Source organism: Peromyscus californicus, unplaced genomic scaffold (assembly GCF_007827085.1).
Source record: "Peromyscus californicus insignis strain IS unplaced genomic scaffold, ASM782708v3 Scaffold_18__1_contigs__length_77618521, whole genome shotgun sequence".
NCBI classification, from domain to species: domain Eukaryota; kingdom Metazoa; phylum Chordata; class Mammalia; order Rodentia; family Cricetidae; genus Peromyscus; species Peromyscus californicus.
Genome location: NW_026294480.1, coordinates 67,738,513 through 67,757,599, shown reverse-complemented (window position 1 = coordinate 67,757,599; position 19,087 = coordinate 67,738,513). Strand labels below are relative to the sequence as shown.

Below are 19,087 nucleotides of genomic sequence, written 5' to 3'. Positions count from 1 at the left end.
ATTTAGGAAAATATGAAACTCACCACCTCTTCTACTAGGTCTTCAACAATAAGGCCTTGCTCATCTGTTCTTAGATTTGTAACCCACATCCATCCATCTTCTAATTCATTGTGAACAATGAACATATCTCCTTTTAAGAAACTAAAATAGCAAATGACATTAAAATTTTAAAAACGGACATCGAAGTATTCCTAAACCACCACACTGGATATTATGCTATTAGAAAAATGCAAAAACACTTATAAAATTTAAAAGTTCTAAGCTGTTTCTGACATCTTTTGTGAAAATAAAGAAAGTTAATAATCTGAATCCTAATTTCATTATATGTACAACTTCATTATAGGTTTGATAAGGGTGTCTAGTTTGCTGGATTACATTCAAATTAGAGTTCCTCTATCTACTATCTACTTTGTTAGATTAGATTGAAATTAGAATTCCTCTAAATAATAAACAATTATATAAGCATTAGAAGTAGTTCCAAGAAAACTGAATTTTACAATTTAAATTTCAATGTTGTTATTCTTTCGTATGTATGACAAATGTAATAAAAAAACGATATATAATTAACAAAATATGAGAAAGTAAATTCAGAAAATTTCCTTTAGATAGTCACACTTGATTTTATTATGCAGACACTAGTATTACTTAGCATTGATAATCACACCTTATTTCATTCAAATGCCTACTGTGCAGAGTCCAGTGTTCTTTGTCTAAGCATGGCACCCAGACATGTGTCAGTAGCCATCCATGCTTCTTTCCCTACTACATATTTCACAGTAGATGGATGCACACAGCTTAGCTTCCTCTTTACTACCTAGATGTTTTTAAGCTCTACACCATGAGCAGATGTCAGTTGTTGATTGATGTGTGTCATCAGTATAAAACAAAACCATCAGGAATTCCTTGCAATTTTTCTTCCAGGCTTAAAAAATGTCTCTAAAACATTCTTCTGGTTAGATGCTGCCATTGACCATATTTCTATAAGATATCTTCATATATTTTTCAGTAATTTTCTCTGTCTTAATACTCATAAATTTTAGTTCTACTAAATGAATTTTTCTGATATATTTGACAGTTTTGTTTTCTCTAAATGATCATAACCTTTATTATTTCTCAAATTTCAGAAAACAAAGCTTGTACAAAGCAGAACTTACACATAACATTCTCATTTCAAGAGCCACAGAATAATACTATCTTGACTCTTAAGTCCTCCTTAATGGTGTCCAGTATTTTCCGAGATAAATGGCAGCAGATTTTACAACTTAACTAAATAAATAAAGTCCTTCTAGAACCACTTTTCCAGTTGCTGGGATAACAGACACATACCATTACATCTACATGGAAGTGTTTTCTCATTTACTACAAGAAATACTAGAAAGATGTCCACCAAAGGTCAAAACACAAGAGATCAGCACTTTGCTTCCTCAGTCAGAAGATCAGATGATGCTCTTTTTGTTCAGCCAAACAGCACACTCCAGTGCTGCTCTCTGTTCTGTCCTCAGACTCGGACTTACACTGACTCCCATGGTCTCCTCGGGCCTCGGGACTTAGTGCAATTATAGCATTGGTCTCCTGAATCTACCTCCAATTCTTGAAGTAAATCTTCTCTGGAGAAGCCCAGAATACACATGGACTCTCGAGTCTCAGATCAACAATTAGATGGAATATACTATGAGAACTACAGCCTTAGATGATCAGACTGGAACTTTACAAATTTTCTAGAACTTATATTTCAATACTACTTACTTAAGTGACTTTCTTCCTCTTAGTTGCTTTTATTCATTTTCTCACATTAACTCACAAATAAGTGTATCAATAAGAATTAAATGAGAAGTCATTAGATTGACGATAACTATGTAAAAATGGAACCTTTGAGATGCAAACTAAGTGTTTTCTAATAATTTCCAAAACTTTTAGTACCAGAAAAAAAAGTTTTTATATTTTATCATACTGTTATTTCAAAGAGAAACTATATAGTCAATAACTATTCAGAAGCAGCAAACCATTTCATAGTTAAGAAGCAAGATTTCTACTGAATGATTAAATAGCTTTTAGAAAAGGATAATTTATCAAGTTTTATAATTAATTTATAATCATATTAAATACAAATACAAACAAAAACTATGTTGCTCTAGTTACACAATAGTCTTGAAATTTAAAATTATTTGCCCACTATGCAAAAATCAAAAATTATTTCAGTATCATTTATAGCTAAGGTATAAATGTTATGGGTAATAAAAACCAGAAAATAAACAAATAAATAAAGAAATAAACCACTCACAAACTATGAAAGAACTCTACTTTCTCAGAATTTTTTTTATTTAAAAAAAAAAAAGCTGTTATTTCTCCTGTCATTTTCACTGTGGCCACCCTGATTCGTATCTTCAGTCTGAAGAGACAGGACATCCCATGGGAACACAACAGATCAAATACTAAAGGCAATAGCTATCCTATTTCCTCAAATTCAAAACCTTTCCTAGTTTAAGAGCAATAAATCTTCATTGTCTAGCTCTTTCAAATGCTTATAAGAAATAGTATAAAATACCTTATTTCATCAGTGTCTGGTACTTTCGTGTAGGGTAGAATGGCTCGAACACGCCTTCTATCTTCTACTGGCTGAAAACCATTAAAAATAATACTTAGGGGCTGGGAGATGGTTCATGTCTTTGTAGCTAAAGCCCCTATCCCACAGCCTGAAAACCCAAGCTAGAGCCACAGAACCCACATAAAAATCATTACAGGTGACAGGTGTGGCAGCTGCTGCCTGTAATCGCAGCATTTAGGAGGCAGGACCAGGGCCTATCTGAGGCAAACTATCAAGACAAACTAACCAAACTGAAAAGCCCTGGGTTCATCTAGAGACTTTGCTTCAATTAATCAAGTACAGAACAACCAAGGAAGACATCTGATGTCAACTTCTAGCCACCAGTCATGAGTATGCACATGCAACCCTGACACACATGCCCTACACATATATGAGCTGCATACACAGTCACACACATATACATAACTTATGCACACAATCAAAGGAAGATTGTCTCTGTATCCAAGTCAAAAAAGATATATCCACACAAAGCTTAAAGCCAACTGCATATTATAAACTCCATAGGATCATTCAAATTAATCTTTACTGAGCCTCTATAGAGAACCTAGAAATGTTTACTACTCTTGCTTGTTATTTTTACAGAAATTACTGTAAAAATATAACAGATTTTTTCAGTTAATCTGAACAATCATTAAATAAGCTACACAAGGCATGGAAATTAATCTTCATTTTATAATATAATGTATAAAATTTATAATTTTAACTTACCTAGCAATTACGGTAAGCTATAAATGCACAGAATTATCTTAAAAATCTAGTTACTTAAATACAAAACTATTTTAATAAGGAAACTATGATTTTTGTTCTAGCATTATAACCAGAAATAAAACAAATACTTATAAAATTATAATAGAATAAGAAATTTAATTAGATCAAAATTTATCTGATTTTGGAAAATAAATTTCATGATATTTCATTCAAGTTTACTTGCCTCTGGTGGTGCAACGGGATAGAGTAATTTTTCTCCTTTAAGTAAACAAGAAACATGACTGTAATAACCTATTAGGTCTGAGAGTGAAGAAAAACGCCTTCCACCAATGTAGTAATCTCCACACATAGCAATAATCCTAATTGTAAAGGAAAAAAAAAACAACAACAAAACATAATTTCAGTCTTTCTCAGTCTCTTTTTTGAGTGGAAATTAAACCCAGGTTCTCTATCTTGGGGGCTATGTCCCTCTAGTACCTATGTTCAATTTTTTATTATTTTTATTTATTTATTTATTTATTTTGGTTTTTCGAGACAGGGTTTCTCTGTGTAACAGTCCTTGCTGTCCTGAAACTCGCTTTGTAGACCAGGCTGGCCTTGAACTCACTGAGATCCACCTGCCTCTGCCTCCCAAGTGCTGGGATGAAAGGCATGAGCCCCCACCGCCCAGTTTCTATGTCCAATTTTTAAAACCAAGTTTTATAAAGACAATAATTTTGTCAATTTCATACTCTTTTCCATTAACATACATTCCTGTACTTCAAAAAAACACTTATTCATATCATCACTAGTAACTTAGTATTATTTTTTAAGTATTTATAAATTTAATATGACATCGTATTTACAAGTCTCGATTATGTAACTGAACCAAATACTTTAAAATTTACCCTCAGATATCTCCCCTCACTTCTATATTTAAGACTCAGCAATTTTACTTCTCTGGCTAGAAGTAGCTTACAAATCTCTTGAAATTCATGTAAAATGTAATAAAAATGCTACTTAAAAGCTATGATCAAATATTATCATTATGAAATTATATTTCTTAATTTATTAACTTTGTGAAAAAGTTATATATGTAGTTAAGAATGACAGTATTCTTAAAACTTACTCTAAAATTTAAAAGTCAAAGGCATAAGAACATTTTATCAGTTAATACTGGCTGTAGATGATTTGTGTTCTATTATCTACAATAAAAATATAGTATCTGTAAATATATTTGTATATAGATATGACACCTTACTTGAAAAATATACATACCTGTCTATCTCACAAAAGTGAACATGTACAGAATTTCAAGATAGTGAAGCTAAAGGAACTAAGGACAATTTCAACCTCTATACAGTGTTTTCTATATTTTCTATTACTATTACTATAGTCTAGTCTATATTTCTTTCATTTTAGCCTTCATTTTTTTCAAAATGTACCTGTAATAATATATTCCTATGAGGAATATATTTCAAAACTGGCATTGTAAAGATTAATATTACTATCTTTAAACAAAAAGTTTAAGCATTTCAAAAATATTTACTCTAAATCACTGATTAAATAACTTAATTGAAATCAAGTTTATTATACCAATATCATTCACTTTTGTAAAAGTGGAGATATTTATAAATATGTGTCAGATTCAATACCAAAGTGCCATATTAATACCTTAAACTAGGAACAAAGACTTACCTAAAATGGTTGACAACATTTGTTTGGCTAAGAAATGAAAGCACAAAGGACCCCGGCCTCCGATCACTCTCTCTTATAAGGTAGCTTCCAGATTTTCCTGCCTGCCTGAGACGCTCTTCTGCTATGGTTCTATCGAGTTTTCCATGATACCACCTAGGGGAGAAACACAAATAACTAAAATAAAACAGTCACCATAAAATTTCTGTGCAGATTGAAAGACATAATACTCTTTTAAACATTCACATGTAATTTAAACATTTGTTTAGTCTGAACAATTCAATTTTAACTCCATTTTTCACCTGCTCTCAATTTCCCTAAGAACACTGATTCACAAGGTTTTTTAATCTGTTCTGCACAGTCAAACCCTGTATCTCATTAACGAATATCTTCTTTTCCTCAACCCCCTTGGCTCCAGGTTTACCTATATTTGCTCAAAATAGAAACATTTATTGTATTAAATTCTTTCCTGGACTCAGTAAGATGAGTGATTAGAAATAATTTACAACAACTCTATATATTAAGGAATCCATCTGACATAACAAAGTACTTGGAATCAAGTAGAAAATAATATTTACCTAATTTTAATCTTACTACCCTATTTAAACTATTTAACTATTTAAAAGACTGCTATTTGAATTTCCTGTTTTAATAGGAAATTGATCATTGCCCTGGATTTTAAGACAACCTATATCATGACCATATATTTAAGCTCAACTCTTCTCAGAGGGAAAACACAAATGTTTTTATGTAGAAATTCAATTGCCAGGGAACTCTTTGTTACCTGAATTATATGGTTGTGTAGCTGATCATACTAGTTCAGAACTCTTCTGGAACTTTCAAAATGTTAGCCAAATTGTCTTACACAACGCCTGTCTCTTCTAAAATTGGTTATTTCAGGCTGGTGTTAAGTTTACTATTTGCTCAAACTATAAACCGTCAAAGCAAATGAAGTACAAACAATTCAAAGGCCACTGCGAAAGACTCCAATCTTCCTCTCAGCCAAACTAGAATGTTTGTTGTATCACAGATAATGTTTAACACACATCCTTTCACATAAAATCTCATCATCCTGCTTCTGCTTATCAAAATGTGTCAAGATCTTATCAAATGTAAACCCATTTATAAATCTACAGCTGGATACATTATGTTCTTCTTTTAAACTATACTACATAGGGATATTAATCTACCTCTGTCTCGTTTTTTAAAAATCTCAAAAGGAAAAGCTTTCTCTCACAGAGAAAGTTTTAACCAGACAGGGTGTTTCATTCAACCTCAGTTTTCATGTACATGGGAGGTAGAAGCAGGGGGATCAGGAGTTCAAGATTCTCACTGGCTGCATAGCAAGTTTAAGGTCAGCACAAACAATATGAGATGTCATCTCAACAAAGAGAAATAAAAAAAAGGAGGGTTTTGCTTAGGATTTCAAATAAAACTTGAGGAAAAAAAAGTAGAACACATATGCCCTTGGTCATTTGCCATACTTGTCCAGTGTTATGATTAAAAGTATTTTATTAATCATTCCTAACTCTCCCATCCATTTTTGAGACAAAACATTTGCTGGATCTTTCCATCTGAACCAACAAGTCAATCCAAGCAAGTTGATGATGAAAAAGAAGAAGGAGGAGGAGGAAGAGGAGGAGGAGGAGGAGGAGGAGGAGGAGGAGGAGGAGGAGGAGGAGGAGAAAAAGGAGAAGAAGATCACCTCATACCCCACCCCATGCCTCTCCAGGATATGGCTAAATTGTTCAGTTTGGGTTGGAACTCACTCTGTAGCCTAAGTGGGCTATGAACTTGTGATCCTCCTGACTCAGTTTCCAGAGTAGCTGGGCACAGGTCTATAGGCCTAGCCTAACGTTTCTACATCTTTTTCTCTCTGCTCCTTATCATTACTTGTCATTAACATCAATTCAAACCATTCCCTTCCCCCACCCCTCTGATTTCCCCACCACTTCCCTTAGAACTCTAAAGAAACATTTTTAAATAATAGTTATTCAAGGTGGGAATATAGCTCAGTGGTAGAACAGTTACCTAGATGTCCAAGGTTCAACTCCCAGCACCACAAAAAAAATTAAGAAAATGAATTTATTAAATATAAAATAAATCAAGAAACAGAAAAGCATAAGGATAAAATAGAAGCATAAAAATCAAAACATTTAAAAGTAAGTAATCAAATTGACAAATTAAGAGCTAAATGAGATTACCAGGAAATTAAGCATATTTTTAAGAGAGAGATTAACTTGAAAACAGAAAATTTGCTTACAAAAGAACAAAATCAAATAAGAAAATACAGAAGAGAAGGTAAATGATGAATACAACATAACTTGCATACATGTGATGAGGTGATTTGACTGACATGTCATCCAGAGCTCTGGGCATTTACATATTGGTCCCAGTTGGTGGCACAGTGTGGGGAAGTTGAGGAGGTGTGGCCTTGTTGGAGGAGGTGTGTCACTGGAGGCTGGTTTTGAGAAATGACCCAGCCACACCCAGTCTGCTCTCACTCCTTTGAGCTTCCTGCATGTGCCATCACGCCTTTGTCCCACTGCCGCAGACTCATGCCTCTGAACCACAGTCCAAATGAGCTTCTCTATAAGATGCCTTGGTCATGGTGTTTTATCACAACAATAAAAAAGAAACCAAAACATGAGGAGTCCCAAAAAGGAAGCAGGAAAGAAAACAGAAGAAAAAGTAAAATCCAGAGAAAAATCTAAAAACTTCCCAGTCCAAGAAAGTCATTAACACAAAAAATTCAAATTCCATATATGCCAAATAAGAAAAAGCAATCAGGCAAATACAAAAGCAGACTAGCTCACATTAAGGTGTAGCCAAACAAAGTTGCTAAAATCCAAAACAAGATTAAACTATAAAAGCGGAGTATGAAAGGCATTATCTTACAAGAAACAACGGCGAAAATATTTGTTAACTTCAAATATTAACAAATATAGTACTTCAAATTTTTATAGGAAATTTTTCATTACTTTGAACCTAGAAATCTTACACGGAGAAAATATCCTTCAGAAATAAGAACAACCATTGCTTCAGACAAAAAGAAATTAAAAATTTTAACAGCAGATGTTTTAAAAAAAAAAACTAAAAGAAAAGTTCCATAGGGAAAAAGAAAATGATCCTACCAGGAAAGGTGGGAAGGCAGTATAAAACCAAGAGATACTAAAAGGACAAACGTATGGGCAAATCTAAATAAATACTAACCCTATGAGTAATGATAAGGTCCAGTGAGTATTAATGCATATGTAAATGAAAATGCAAAATAATATAAAAAGCTTGAGAAAAGCAAATTGAGTTTAGATGTCCTAAGTTCTTAGGATTATTAGAAAAAAAGTAAAAGTGTTTTCAATGAGATTGTAATAAACCGATGATGCATATTGTAATCTCTAGGACAACCACTAAAAGAACAAGATTATCATACTGGGTAAAATAATAAAATTAGAGATGAATCTTTAATGTCAGGACACAGAAATACTGAAAATAATGGTAAATATGTTATACTAGTACACATGTGCACAAACACAGGAAATATTATTAGAGGTACCAACATTAAAATATGCAAAGTATAAACACAACTATACATAATTTTTAACAGCTAAACCCCATAAAAAGACAACTCTACTACCACAATGGAATGGGAAAGTTCCTAATTGCTAGCAAAAGCACATTAAAAAGCACTCAGGATACAAACCATGACAATATTACAAGGTGCAATAAACCTACAAAGAAAACTGTCAACCATATCCCATCAAGTGACTACAGGCAGTTATCTAAAACTGACTATAAGCTGAATCAATCAAGCCCCATTAAAAACACCCAAAAATGCTCAGAGTACGTTACCCAGCCTAAATGTAATCAACCAGAAAATTAACTTCAAGCTGGTGAGATGGCTCAGGGCTGACAAACTGCTATCAATCTCCACAATCAATCAACATGGTGGAAGGAGAGAACCAACTCCCCTCCCCCCCCCCCCCCAATACACAGTAAATAACTGTGTCTCTTTAAGCAGAGGTGTCGAAAGTCCCTTCACCACTTTTAGATCTTAGGTGCAGAGTCGAGACTGTCAAAGATACACCTGGTTCTAGTCTAAGACATAAGCCAAAGTAAATGTACAATTTTTAAAGAATTACTATTCTTACCCTAAAACTTTAAAGGTTACTAATTATTTATAAATTAAGTATTTCTGTACTTGTTAATAACTTGTTAATGCAAAGAAGCAAATCAAAAAGTTGCAGATTGTCTATCAATTTTGACTTACAGATACTAAGAGAGAAATCTGTAATATTAAAAAAATAAATAAATAAAGGCTGAAAGCAATAAAGTTTCTACCTCAAGAAACTTTTCTCAGGAAAAGTTAACCTGAGAAGGTAGAAAAGAAATACTGAAGAATGGGATTGAGGAAATCAGAATCGAAAGTATAATATTGAGTTCTCATACTAATGAACCTGATAGACTGTAGCTGAGCAACTGTAGACTGAACAAATAAAGATTGATTTCAGTCATGAGAATGGGGTTCTCTATGACAATAAACTAAAAAGAGATGTTTCTTACTTGATGGAAGTAAGTCAACAGAATATCTACTTTTAAAGTTAATCTTGATCATTTCCTTGTTCCAAAAAACTATTCCATATGTATATCAAATCTAAAAAGTGGAAGATAAAATAAAGCTTCTAATGAAAAAGAAAGCAATGTGGAAAGTATATGTATATGGTTAAGTATACGCAAGGATTTCTTACACGTGACCCTCAAAACACATCAAACATAAAGAGGAAAGTTAATCTATTAAAATTAAGAATATTCACCAACACAGCAGTTTATTCCTCTAAAACTAAAGTATTTATAACTGTCCTACTGATAACAGTTCCTATGTTCAAAGGAGAAAAAAACAAAAAACAAAACAAACAGCATAATTTATTGGTATCACTGTCTCTAACATAATGCTAACATTATTCACTTGCATAGTTGAGATTCATTTATTCTTTTGACATTTGTACAGGTTTCCAGTCCTGTGGCGGCAGTTCACAGGAGCATCACTACAATTTCCAGTAGTATCAGACAGTGGTAGGCACTTCTCTTCTTCCACAGGAACACATAAATACATACAATGCTCACTTTGGTAACACATACACTAAAAACTGGAATGGCACAGAAATTAGCATTGACCCTCTTTGAGGACAGCACTCTCTACAAATTTCTTCCAGTTGTTGACACTGTTAACTTTGAAATGTTGGGAATATTAATTTATATGACTGTAATAAATAAGTATGTAGCTAAAAAACATTGGGTGTCAAGTACATACAGAAAAGAACTATATATAAAATTTATATACTAAATTAATCACGTTAAAGAGTTTTGCTAATTATAAAGCATCAGTATCACTATGAATCAAAAAAGCAAATGCTACCAAATTCTCAAAAAGAAATACTGAATCAAGGGAACTTAAATATACTTTTTCAATACAATAATTCATGAAGAGAACTAAAGCCACGAACAGGTTTTCCAAAGCATTTTCTTCCCCTGTATTACTTTATAAGCACCAAATGCTCAGAAAATTACCATGGTGCTATTGCTATATTCCTGAAACTGTGCAAAGAATCACAAAGCATGAAAATTTAGGAAAAACTGAATTAAGACAAGAAAGAAGTTTAGTAAATTTAAACTCTTAAGGGAATTCCTACAGTAATATTCATGCTGGATTCCAAAAAGCACATACCTGAAATGCGCAAGATCCTAAGTTATTTAACTATCTAAAAGGTCAAACATTACTAGTTCCTTACACTAAATATCACAGTTCACAGTGACTAAATGTTAATGCATGCTTATACAAAACAGCTGACATAGTGACTTGACTATAATTCCTTGTATTTGTTCAAAACTGTTTCCTTCTGACAATATCTAGGTTTTAATTAAACACATTAATATTGAAAATATAATATTGTTTATTGTTAAATGTACAGAGGTAAAAACAAGAAAATCAACTAAATGGCTGAATGTTTATTATTCGGAATGATTAAAAGTTACCAATCAAATTTCATCTTTTTTGTTATTTTGAACAAAACTACTCACTTTACAAACTTGTCTACCCATTTTTATTCTTTTACTGCTACATTTTGTACATATAAGTCATTGTTCTTTGCTTATACTCTTAAAGGATGTTCAAGTTTCCATAAACCAATCTGCTGTGGGATGTTCTGTATGGCAAATGTGTTGCTGATTAGTCAATAAATAAAACACTGATTGACCATTGGCTAGGCAGGAAGTGTAGGCGGGACAAGGAGGAGAATAAAGCTGGAAAGTGGAAGGCTGAGTCAGAGAGACACTGCCAGCCGCCATGATGACAAACAGCATGTGAAGATGCCGGTAAGCCACGAGCCATGTGGCAAGGTATAGATTAATGGAAATGGATTAATTTAAGCTGTAAGAACAGTTAGCAAGAAGCCTGCCACGGCCATACAGTTTGTAACCAATATAAGTCTCTGTGTTTACTTGGTCGGGTCTGAGAGGCTGTGGGACTGGCAGGTGAGGGACTGGCAGGTGAGAGAGATTTGTCCTGACTGTGGGTCAGGCAGGAAAACTCAAGCTACACCAATCTCTGTATTAAAAAGTAAGTTGGCATAGGGCACATGCATGTAACTCTAGCACTCAGCAGGCTGAGGCAGAAGAAGAACCACGCGTTCTAGGCTATCTGGTCTACACAATGACTATCAGCCCATCTAGGGAAACACAGCAAGATGCTGGCGGGGTGGGGGGGAGAACACCTTTCCAAAACACTTCCAGTTTCCTGTGCAGCATGTTAAGAAAATCCAAAGAGAAGAATACATCCTTTTAAAAAGTAATGAACTGGACAAAAAGTGAAGAACCCGCAACTCTCCTACAACCTTAAATATGAAACATGAATGATGGGATTAAAGGTGTGCACCATTATACATAACTTAAACAGGAATTTAAAACATTTTTCTTTTATTCAGTATCAGGGATTGAACCTGGGACCAGACATATAGTAGCCCATTCTACCACAGGGATATAATTTTTTAAAAATTAGACATTCTATATGCGGTATAGTCCAAAGATGTGCTAACTTTTTATACAGGGTATGATTTCTCCCTTAAAAAATAATTTTATTCTTTCTTTCTTTTTTCTTTATAATTCTTTATTCTTTGAGTACGCAAATTTACTACCATATTGTACTACGTTTTTGTGCTCTTCTAACAATGCCTCCCTTTAAAGAAATGTAATTTACCAAAGCCTAACTACGTAGGTAGGTGAAAAACTTCAAGTGCCTTTAGCTTTCCAGTAAAGGAAGAGACATAATGGACTCCAGCTCCTTTTTCTGTCCAAACTAAGGATGGGGATGACAGTAGATAACTAAAAACACTGGTCACAGGACATAGACATACAGTGAAAGTATCCTGAAAAGACAGTGCAAGTATCAAAACCAGACACGTCAAGATTTCTGGAATCTTAGGCTGGAAACTTTTAAAAAATTGTGAATAATATATTGGGCAGTCTAACAAAAGAGGTAGAAAACATTCAAATATATGGATAAATAAGCAAGGAGACAGAACTTCTAAGAAAACATTTAAAAAGCATTAGACATCAAAAAAGGAGATGTAGAGATGATTTAGCAGTTAAGAGCAGCACTTGTTGCTCTTGCAGAGGACCCAGGTTCCATTCCCAGCATCCACATGGAAGCTCACAACCATCTCTAACTCCATTTCGGGGGATTTACCACTTTCTTCTGACCTTTAAGGGCACTATACATATGTGGTGTGCGAAGATACATGTATGCAAAACAACATAAAAATACCTGTATTATTTTAAAGTTGGTCCTTTCACCATCCAAAAAACTGATAAGCCTTTAGCTAAGCTAAAAATTACTAATATCAGGAGTTGAAGTATTATTATAGAAACCATAAACTCCAGAAGGATAATAAATTATAATCATTGCAGTTTGCTACTCACAAATTTAAAAATCTATATGAAGTGTACTCATCCTTTGAAATACATAATCTGCCTAAACTCGCAAGAAAAAGATAATCTGAATGCATATAGCTTTTTAAGAAAAATTACATCAATAATTAATAATTTTTCAAAACTGGATACACCTGGCCCAGATATTATTCACAGTAAATTTTAGTTAGCATGTAAGGAAAATAATATATTATTTACACAGATATTAATGATTTATGATTAATACCCACCAAACACTGTGTCTAATATCTGGTTTCTGTTACAACTCTAAAGGTAAAAAGAACACAGAACTTGACATCTGAAAATACATGGAATATGATTAGTAAACATTTCAATGTTGATCATAAGATATCTTTGCAAAGGTGGAGGGCAAGTCTCTTTGGTAGTCACATATTTTGAAATATAGTGTCAAGAAAATAAGCCCTGATACTGGACATTGGGCATTGTAGTAAACTATTTCATTACTAAAAATCAAGAATCAGCCTAAGAATGTTTCTTTTGAATAACTGTTGTGTAGCATTACTTTTGATAATAATTGTGTAGTATTTTTATAGGCTATAACCTGCTCATAATAAAGGGAGAAATGAACAAAGATACACATACAAAAAGGTTGTGAAAAAAATGCACCTTTTTTTACACACTTATCTTTTAGTTAACACCAGGAACGTTAGTGTAAGAATACTTTGAATAAATACACTACCCTCACTATAAAATCTACTTGTACAACAATAAAATTAAGTAGACTATATACTGTGATTTGGATGTGATTCCTGTGGTGGATGTCTTTCTGTATGCTGTGAATATGTGTTGCTCTGATTGGTTGATAAATAAAGCTGAATTGGCCTATGACAGGGCAGGATGGAGTCAGGTGAGAAAATCCAAGAGAGATAGGAGGAAGAGAAAGGAGAGGTAGAGAGACACCAGCCACCACCAAAGGAACAACATGCCAACAGACCAGTAAGCCACATAATACATGGCAAAACACAGATTAACAGAAATGGGTTAATTTAAGATATAAGAGCTAGTAGCAAGAAGCCTGCCATAGGCCATGAAATTGGTAATTAATATTAAGCCTCTGGGTGATTATTCTGTAAGCAGCTGTGGAACATGGGTGGGAGAGATTCGTCATGACTGCAGGGCCGGGCAGGACCAGCGAAAACTTCCAACTACAGATTCCCTTAAGGATTCTGTCCATATGTGTGAAGGTTTGATGTCCATATGTTGATACTAGCTCAGTGGAACAGTGCTTGCCCTGTTCATTGTCTAGTTCATAAACTAGGCCCTGGGTTCATTGTCCAGCACTGAAAGGGGAAAGTGGTAAACCCTTTAAGAAGTGAAACATAGGGAGATAACTGGGTTCATTGTTCATTGGAGGCACTTCCCCAGGATGAGATTAATGTGAGTGTTGTTGTCTTATAAGCTATCTCCTAAGTACATTGTTATAAAAGTGTGGCTACTGTTTGTGTTTGACCCATTCATTTCCCTCCCATGTCTGTCATTCTGTGACACAGCTAAGGGGATTTCCACTGGTGCACAGATGGGGCAGTCCAATCTTGAGCTTTCGCTCTCAAACCAGCACCTAAATAAACCTCTTGTCTTTTAAAAAGTACCCATCCCCCAAATACTTTGTGACAGCAACAGAAAACAAATTAAAACAATATTCTATATAGCAACTGAGCTTCACAGTGTTTTCCCAAGTTAAATGAAAACTTAACAATATACAAAAAAAAAATTGCACATGACTCTGTAGCTGTTTTATTCTAACTGACAAAACTTGGAAGCAACCAAGATGTCTTTCAGTAGCTCAATAAATAATTAAACTATGGTACATCCAGAAAATATAATACTAGTCACTGTTAAAAAGAAATGTTCGGACTGGCGAGATGGCTCAGAGGTTAAGAGCACTGACTGCTCTTCCAGAGGTCCTGAGTTCAATTCCCAGCAACCACATGGTGGATCACAACCATCTATGAGATCTGGTGCCCTCTCCTGGTGTGCAGGCATACATGCAGGAAGAACACTGTATACATAATAAAGAAATAAATCTTAAAAAAAATGTACTTATTCAGTCATAACAACATGGAAAAATTTTAAATGCACATTAAGAGAAGCAAGCACATTTTAAAAAGCAACGAACTATATGATCTCATCAGTATGACACTGTGAAAAGGCAAAACCATGGAGTCAATAAAAATATCAGAGACTAACAGAGGTCATGGCAACATCTAGTGTTATCCAACAGCAACTAAATTCTAATTTATGTAATCCATTAGCATAACAGCTAACAGCAGGCAGGTGCCCTGCATGTGTCCCACTGAGAATTCCTGATCTTGGAGTATTTGTCAGGCATGAGCAACCTAAACTCAATTACAAAGTAAGATACAGCAAGACTACTTTGAAAATTTTGTCTGAGGAAACTATTCTAGGTTTAAGGAAACTAAAGGAACATGACACTAAAAATTTTTCAATAACATTTTCGAAACAAAAATATCTAAATATTGTATTAATTTTAAAACTGATTGTTTAACTTCCTAAGTTTCCTTATTCCTACAAAAGTACATAAAGTATTTAAGAAAGAACATGATTATTAGTTTGGCATAAATACATATATATATATAAAGTAAAAGAATTAAATGAGGCAAAAATATCAAGGTAAAGGATATATGATTATTTATTACAATATTTCTGCAAGTTTTGCATAAATTTTAAATTTTTTAACATAAAAATTTATGGGGGAGTTTGCTTATGCAGACTTCATAAAAGAATATGAATAATTCATGTACACAATAAAAATACTAACATAATAATAATATTAAAGCTGCACCAGAAACAGGTTTCATTCTTAGACTGAAGAAGCCCACAGGTTTGAATAACATCACTGATAAGCTAACTTGTTGGAGCCCATTTTCAGGTTCCTTGTGGCTTTACTCAGCAGGTCTACATAAAGATGACTGGACCACAGGCCTGAGTACAGGTGTCTGAGATCGTCTGCTCTTGGCTGTGCAGACCTCCTCTTTTGCTCCATCCCTTGGCATTCCTTTAAACACCCTAGGGCAGAGATAGTCGGGGCTGATGGATTAGGATCCAGGCTATCCTTGTATTTCTATCTGTTTCTCTCCCCTCTATCCTCCTAACTAATATTTCCTGCTGCTTCTACTCAAGAGTACTCTGGGGAAATGTGGGGGTGAGGGATGCCCCCCACTAGTTCTTACATCAACTTAACTGATATATGTGAGGTTAATTTTCTGCTAAAATACTTTTTACAGTTATTGTTTTGGACAAAACTTCATTGGTTTTTTGCTTGTTTCAATTATATCACAGCAACTTCATGTTCTGTTACATTCAAAAGAACAAAGATTCACCCCACTATCACTATAGGAGATGGGTATCTCAGACATGAGAAACAGACAATGGAGAGACATAAAACTCCCTGACTTACGGATTAAGCAGTAGAGCACAGAAGAAACAATACTGAAGAACAGGTTAAGGTGATTTTAATGTTTTTTGCTTAATGTGCAAGCCCCAAGTACTGGGTCAAGAAATCATCTTACATGACCAGCATTTTCATTTAAAAAAAAAGGACTATAAATAGGATGCATCACAATTTGTAAGGGCCTTTATCAAACTGTTGTCTCCATCTATCTGTCTGTTAATGTACATGTGCTACATCACTGATGAAAGCCTATTTCTGAGTCATTGTCAAAATGGGGTTTAAAACCTACTACTGTCTAGACAAGGATATTCACAAAAGGGTTCAAGAAAGTGTGTAAGACTTACTGTACAAGATAGCTCTGGAAAGTCATATAAAGAAGATTTTAATTTGATTTAACTGATTTCCACCAATATTTAAGTAGAATAGAACAAAATTAAAATGAGAATAGAACACATCACAAGTAATAACTTTAAAAGGAATTTTTCATTAAACTTTAGGCTTTCCTTTTAGACTCACATCATGTGTTATTTCAGAATGTATAATGGTTTCCCTAATTTTTACCTAGGTTGAAATAAATAATCAAGAGATTGCACTTAGTTGATGAAAAGAAAGGATCAAGGAGAAAATTAACACACTATCCCAAAAGGAAGAAAGAAAGAAAAGTAGGGTTTGAGCCAAAAAAAAAAAAGGAGAAAAAAGTAAAGGCCAAATTCTAAAGCAATTAGAACAGAACATTCTTAGTAACTGATTAGATTAGGATAAAGAAGCAGAAAGACAGATACAAATGTAATACATTCAGCAAAAGTAAGAAATTGTCTTGACAAATTAAAAGGATTGTCTAGATCCCAAATATACTTTCATTACAATATCTAAACCTTTCTGTGGCCTTCAAAACACAGTAAGCATCTACATTATTACATTTTTCTTCTATTGAGTCTCTCAAAGGTACACAAGGCACAAAACAACATGTTCACAAAACTTAGCGCTAACTGATCCAAAGGCTAATGTTTCTCCACAGTGATCTAAGCTCCTGTATAATTCTGACACTGAACTAAATCCATGATTTTGTTTTCACTCTAAAACGTAACTGACATGGGGCAAATAAATAATCTCTCTATATACTGGTCTGTTTTATACACAAAAAGAAACAAAAAGCACTTGAGTGAAATAATGTGTCAAAGAATTTCTATAAGCTGCTGCCTACTGATGATGAGACCCTGACTCAAAACAGTGACAGAGAACAAAAGGAAGCACATGATTAAATTCTTTCATATCAATAAAACTGACACTTAGCAAGATTAACAAAGGGAAATATACAAATTACCGACATGAGGAATAAAAAGGGGTATCACTACATACCCAGATTTTCAGAAAATAATTAACATGGATAAGAAAAGTACTTGTTCTTCAAGGGATCCCATTGAGAAGAGGCAAAGACAAGCTACAGACTGAGAGAAGATCTTTGCAAACCATATAGACAAAAGATGAATGACTGATATTTGGAATACATACAGAACTACTGAAACTTAACAATAAAAAAATTCTAGACTTAACAATTTTTTAAAAAATGGCCATCAAGATTGCTCAGCAGGTAAAGGCATCTGCCACCAAATCTGACAATCTGAGTGTGATCCCCAGGACCCACAGCATGAAAAGAGAGAACAAACTCCTAGTTAGGTTGTCTTCTGACCTTTACATGTGCATCATGGGACCTGAACATGCATACACATGTGCTGTGGATATTGCTCTGTATAAATAAAACACTGATTGGCCAGTAGCCAGACAGGAAGTATAGGCAGGACAAGGAGAGAGGAGAATTCTGGGAAGTGGAAAGCTGAGGGAGGGAGACACTGCAGCCGCAGCCAGGACAAGGAAGATGTAAGGTACCGTTAAGCCACGAGCCACGTGACAAAGTATAGATTAATAGAAATGGGCTGAACATAAGAACAAGAGCTAGACAATGACAGGCCTGAGCTAATGGCCAAGCAGTTTAAATAATATAAGCATCTGTGTGTTTATTTTATAAGTGGGCTGTCAGACTGCCGGGGCTTGGTGGGACCCGGAGAGAAAACTCCAACTACACATATGAAATAAGTAGACATGTAACTTTAAAAAATGGAGTTTTTAAAAAGAATTTAAAAACAAAAACATTGGAAAGAGGCAGAAGGCAAAAGATAGGAAGAGAGAGGTAATTCAACAGGGAGGATATACAGGCAGCAAATATGCTCATGAAAAGATTTAACATTGTTAGTTATTAGGAAAAAGTTAATTCAAGTCCTAATGAGTTATCATGAACATTTATTAGAAAGGCTAAAATTAGCAAACAGTGACACCAAATACTGGTAGAGATACAGAGAAAGAGAATTATTTGTATATTACTAGTGGGATTATAAAAAAGACAAAGCAGAAGCTGAAGAGGCTCAGTAGGTAAGACACTTGCTGTGCAAGCAGGAGAGGCCTTTAGTTCAGATCCCATAAGTCATAATAGCAGCCAGGGATGACTGTGAGCATGTATAGCCCCACACTGTGAGGGGCAGAGAAGGACCACTCAGGCTTGCTGGCTGCCATCCTGACTCCAGGTTCTGTGAGACACCCTGTTGCAGGGGAATAAGACAGGAAGACTATATATAGAAAGGTGAGAAAACAGAAGGCAGCTCTCACAAAAGCAAACATGCAGCTACCATACA

General features: G+C 34.3%; 1 protein-coding gene across 2 annotated transcripts in view; it reads right to left on the bottom strand.

Moving 5' to 3' along the window:
* The window catches only part of Rasa1 (RAS p21 protein activator 1), an 84,520-nt gene that overhangs the window by 42,850 nt on the left and 22,583 nt on the right, over positions 1-19,087 (bottom strand). For both annotated transcript variants that reach the window (XM_052743646.1, XM_052743647.1), the window contains exons 2-5: positions 4,991-5,143; positions 3,533-3,672; positions 2,546-2,612; positions 24-141 (exon numbers count right to left, since the gene is read on the bottom strand). In XM_052743646.1, coding sequence (XP_052599606.1) covers positions 24-141; positions 2,546-2,612; positions 3,533-3,672; positions 4,991-5,143 — 478 coding nt within the window. The remainder of the gene's footprint in view (positions 1-23; positions 142-2,545; positions 2,613-3,532; positions 3,673-4,990; positions 5,144-19,087) is intronic.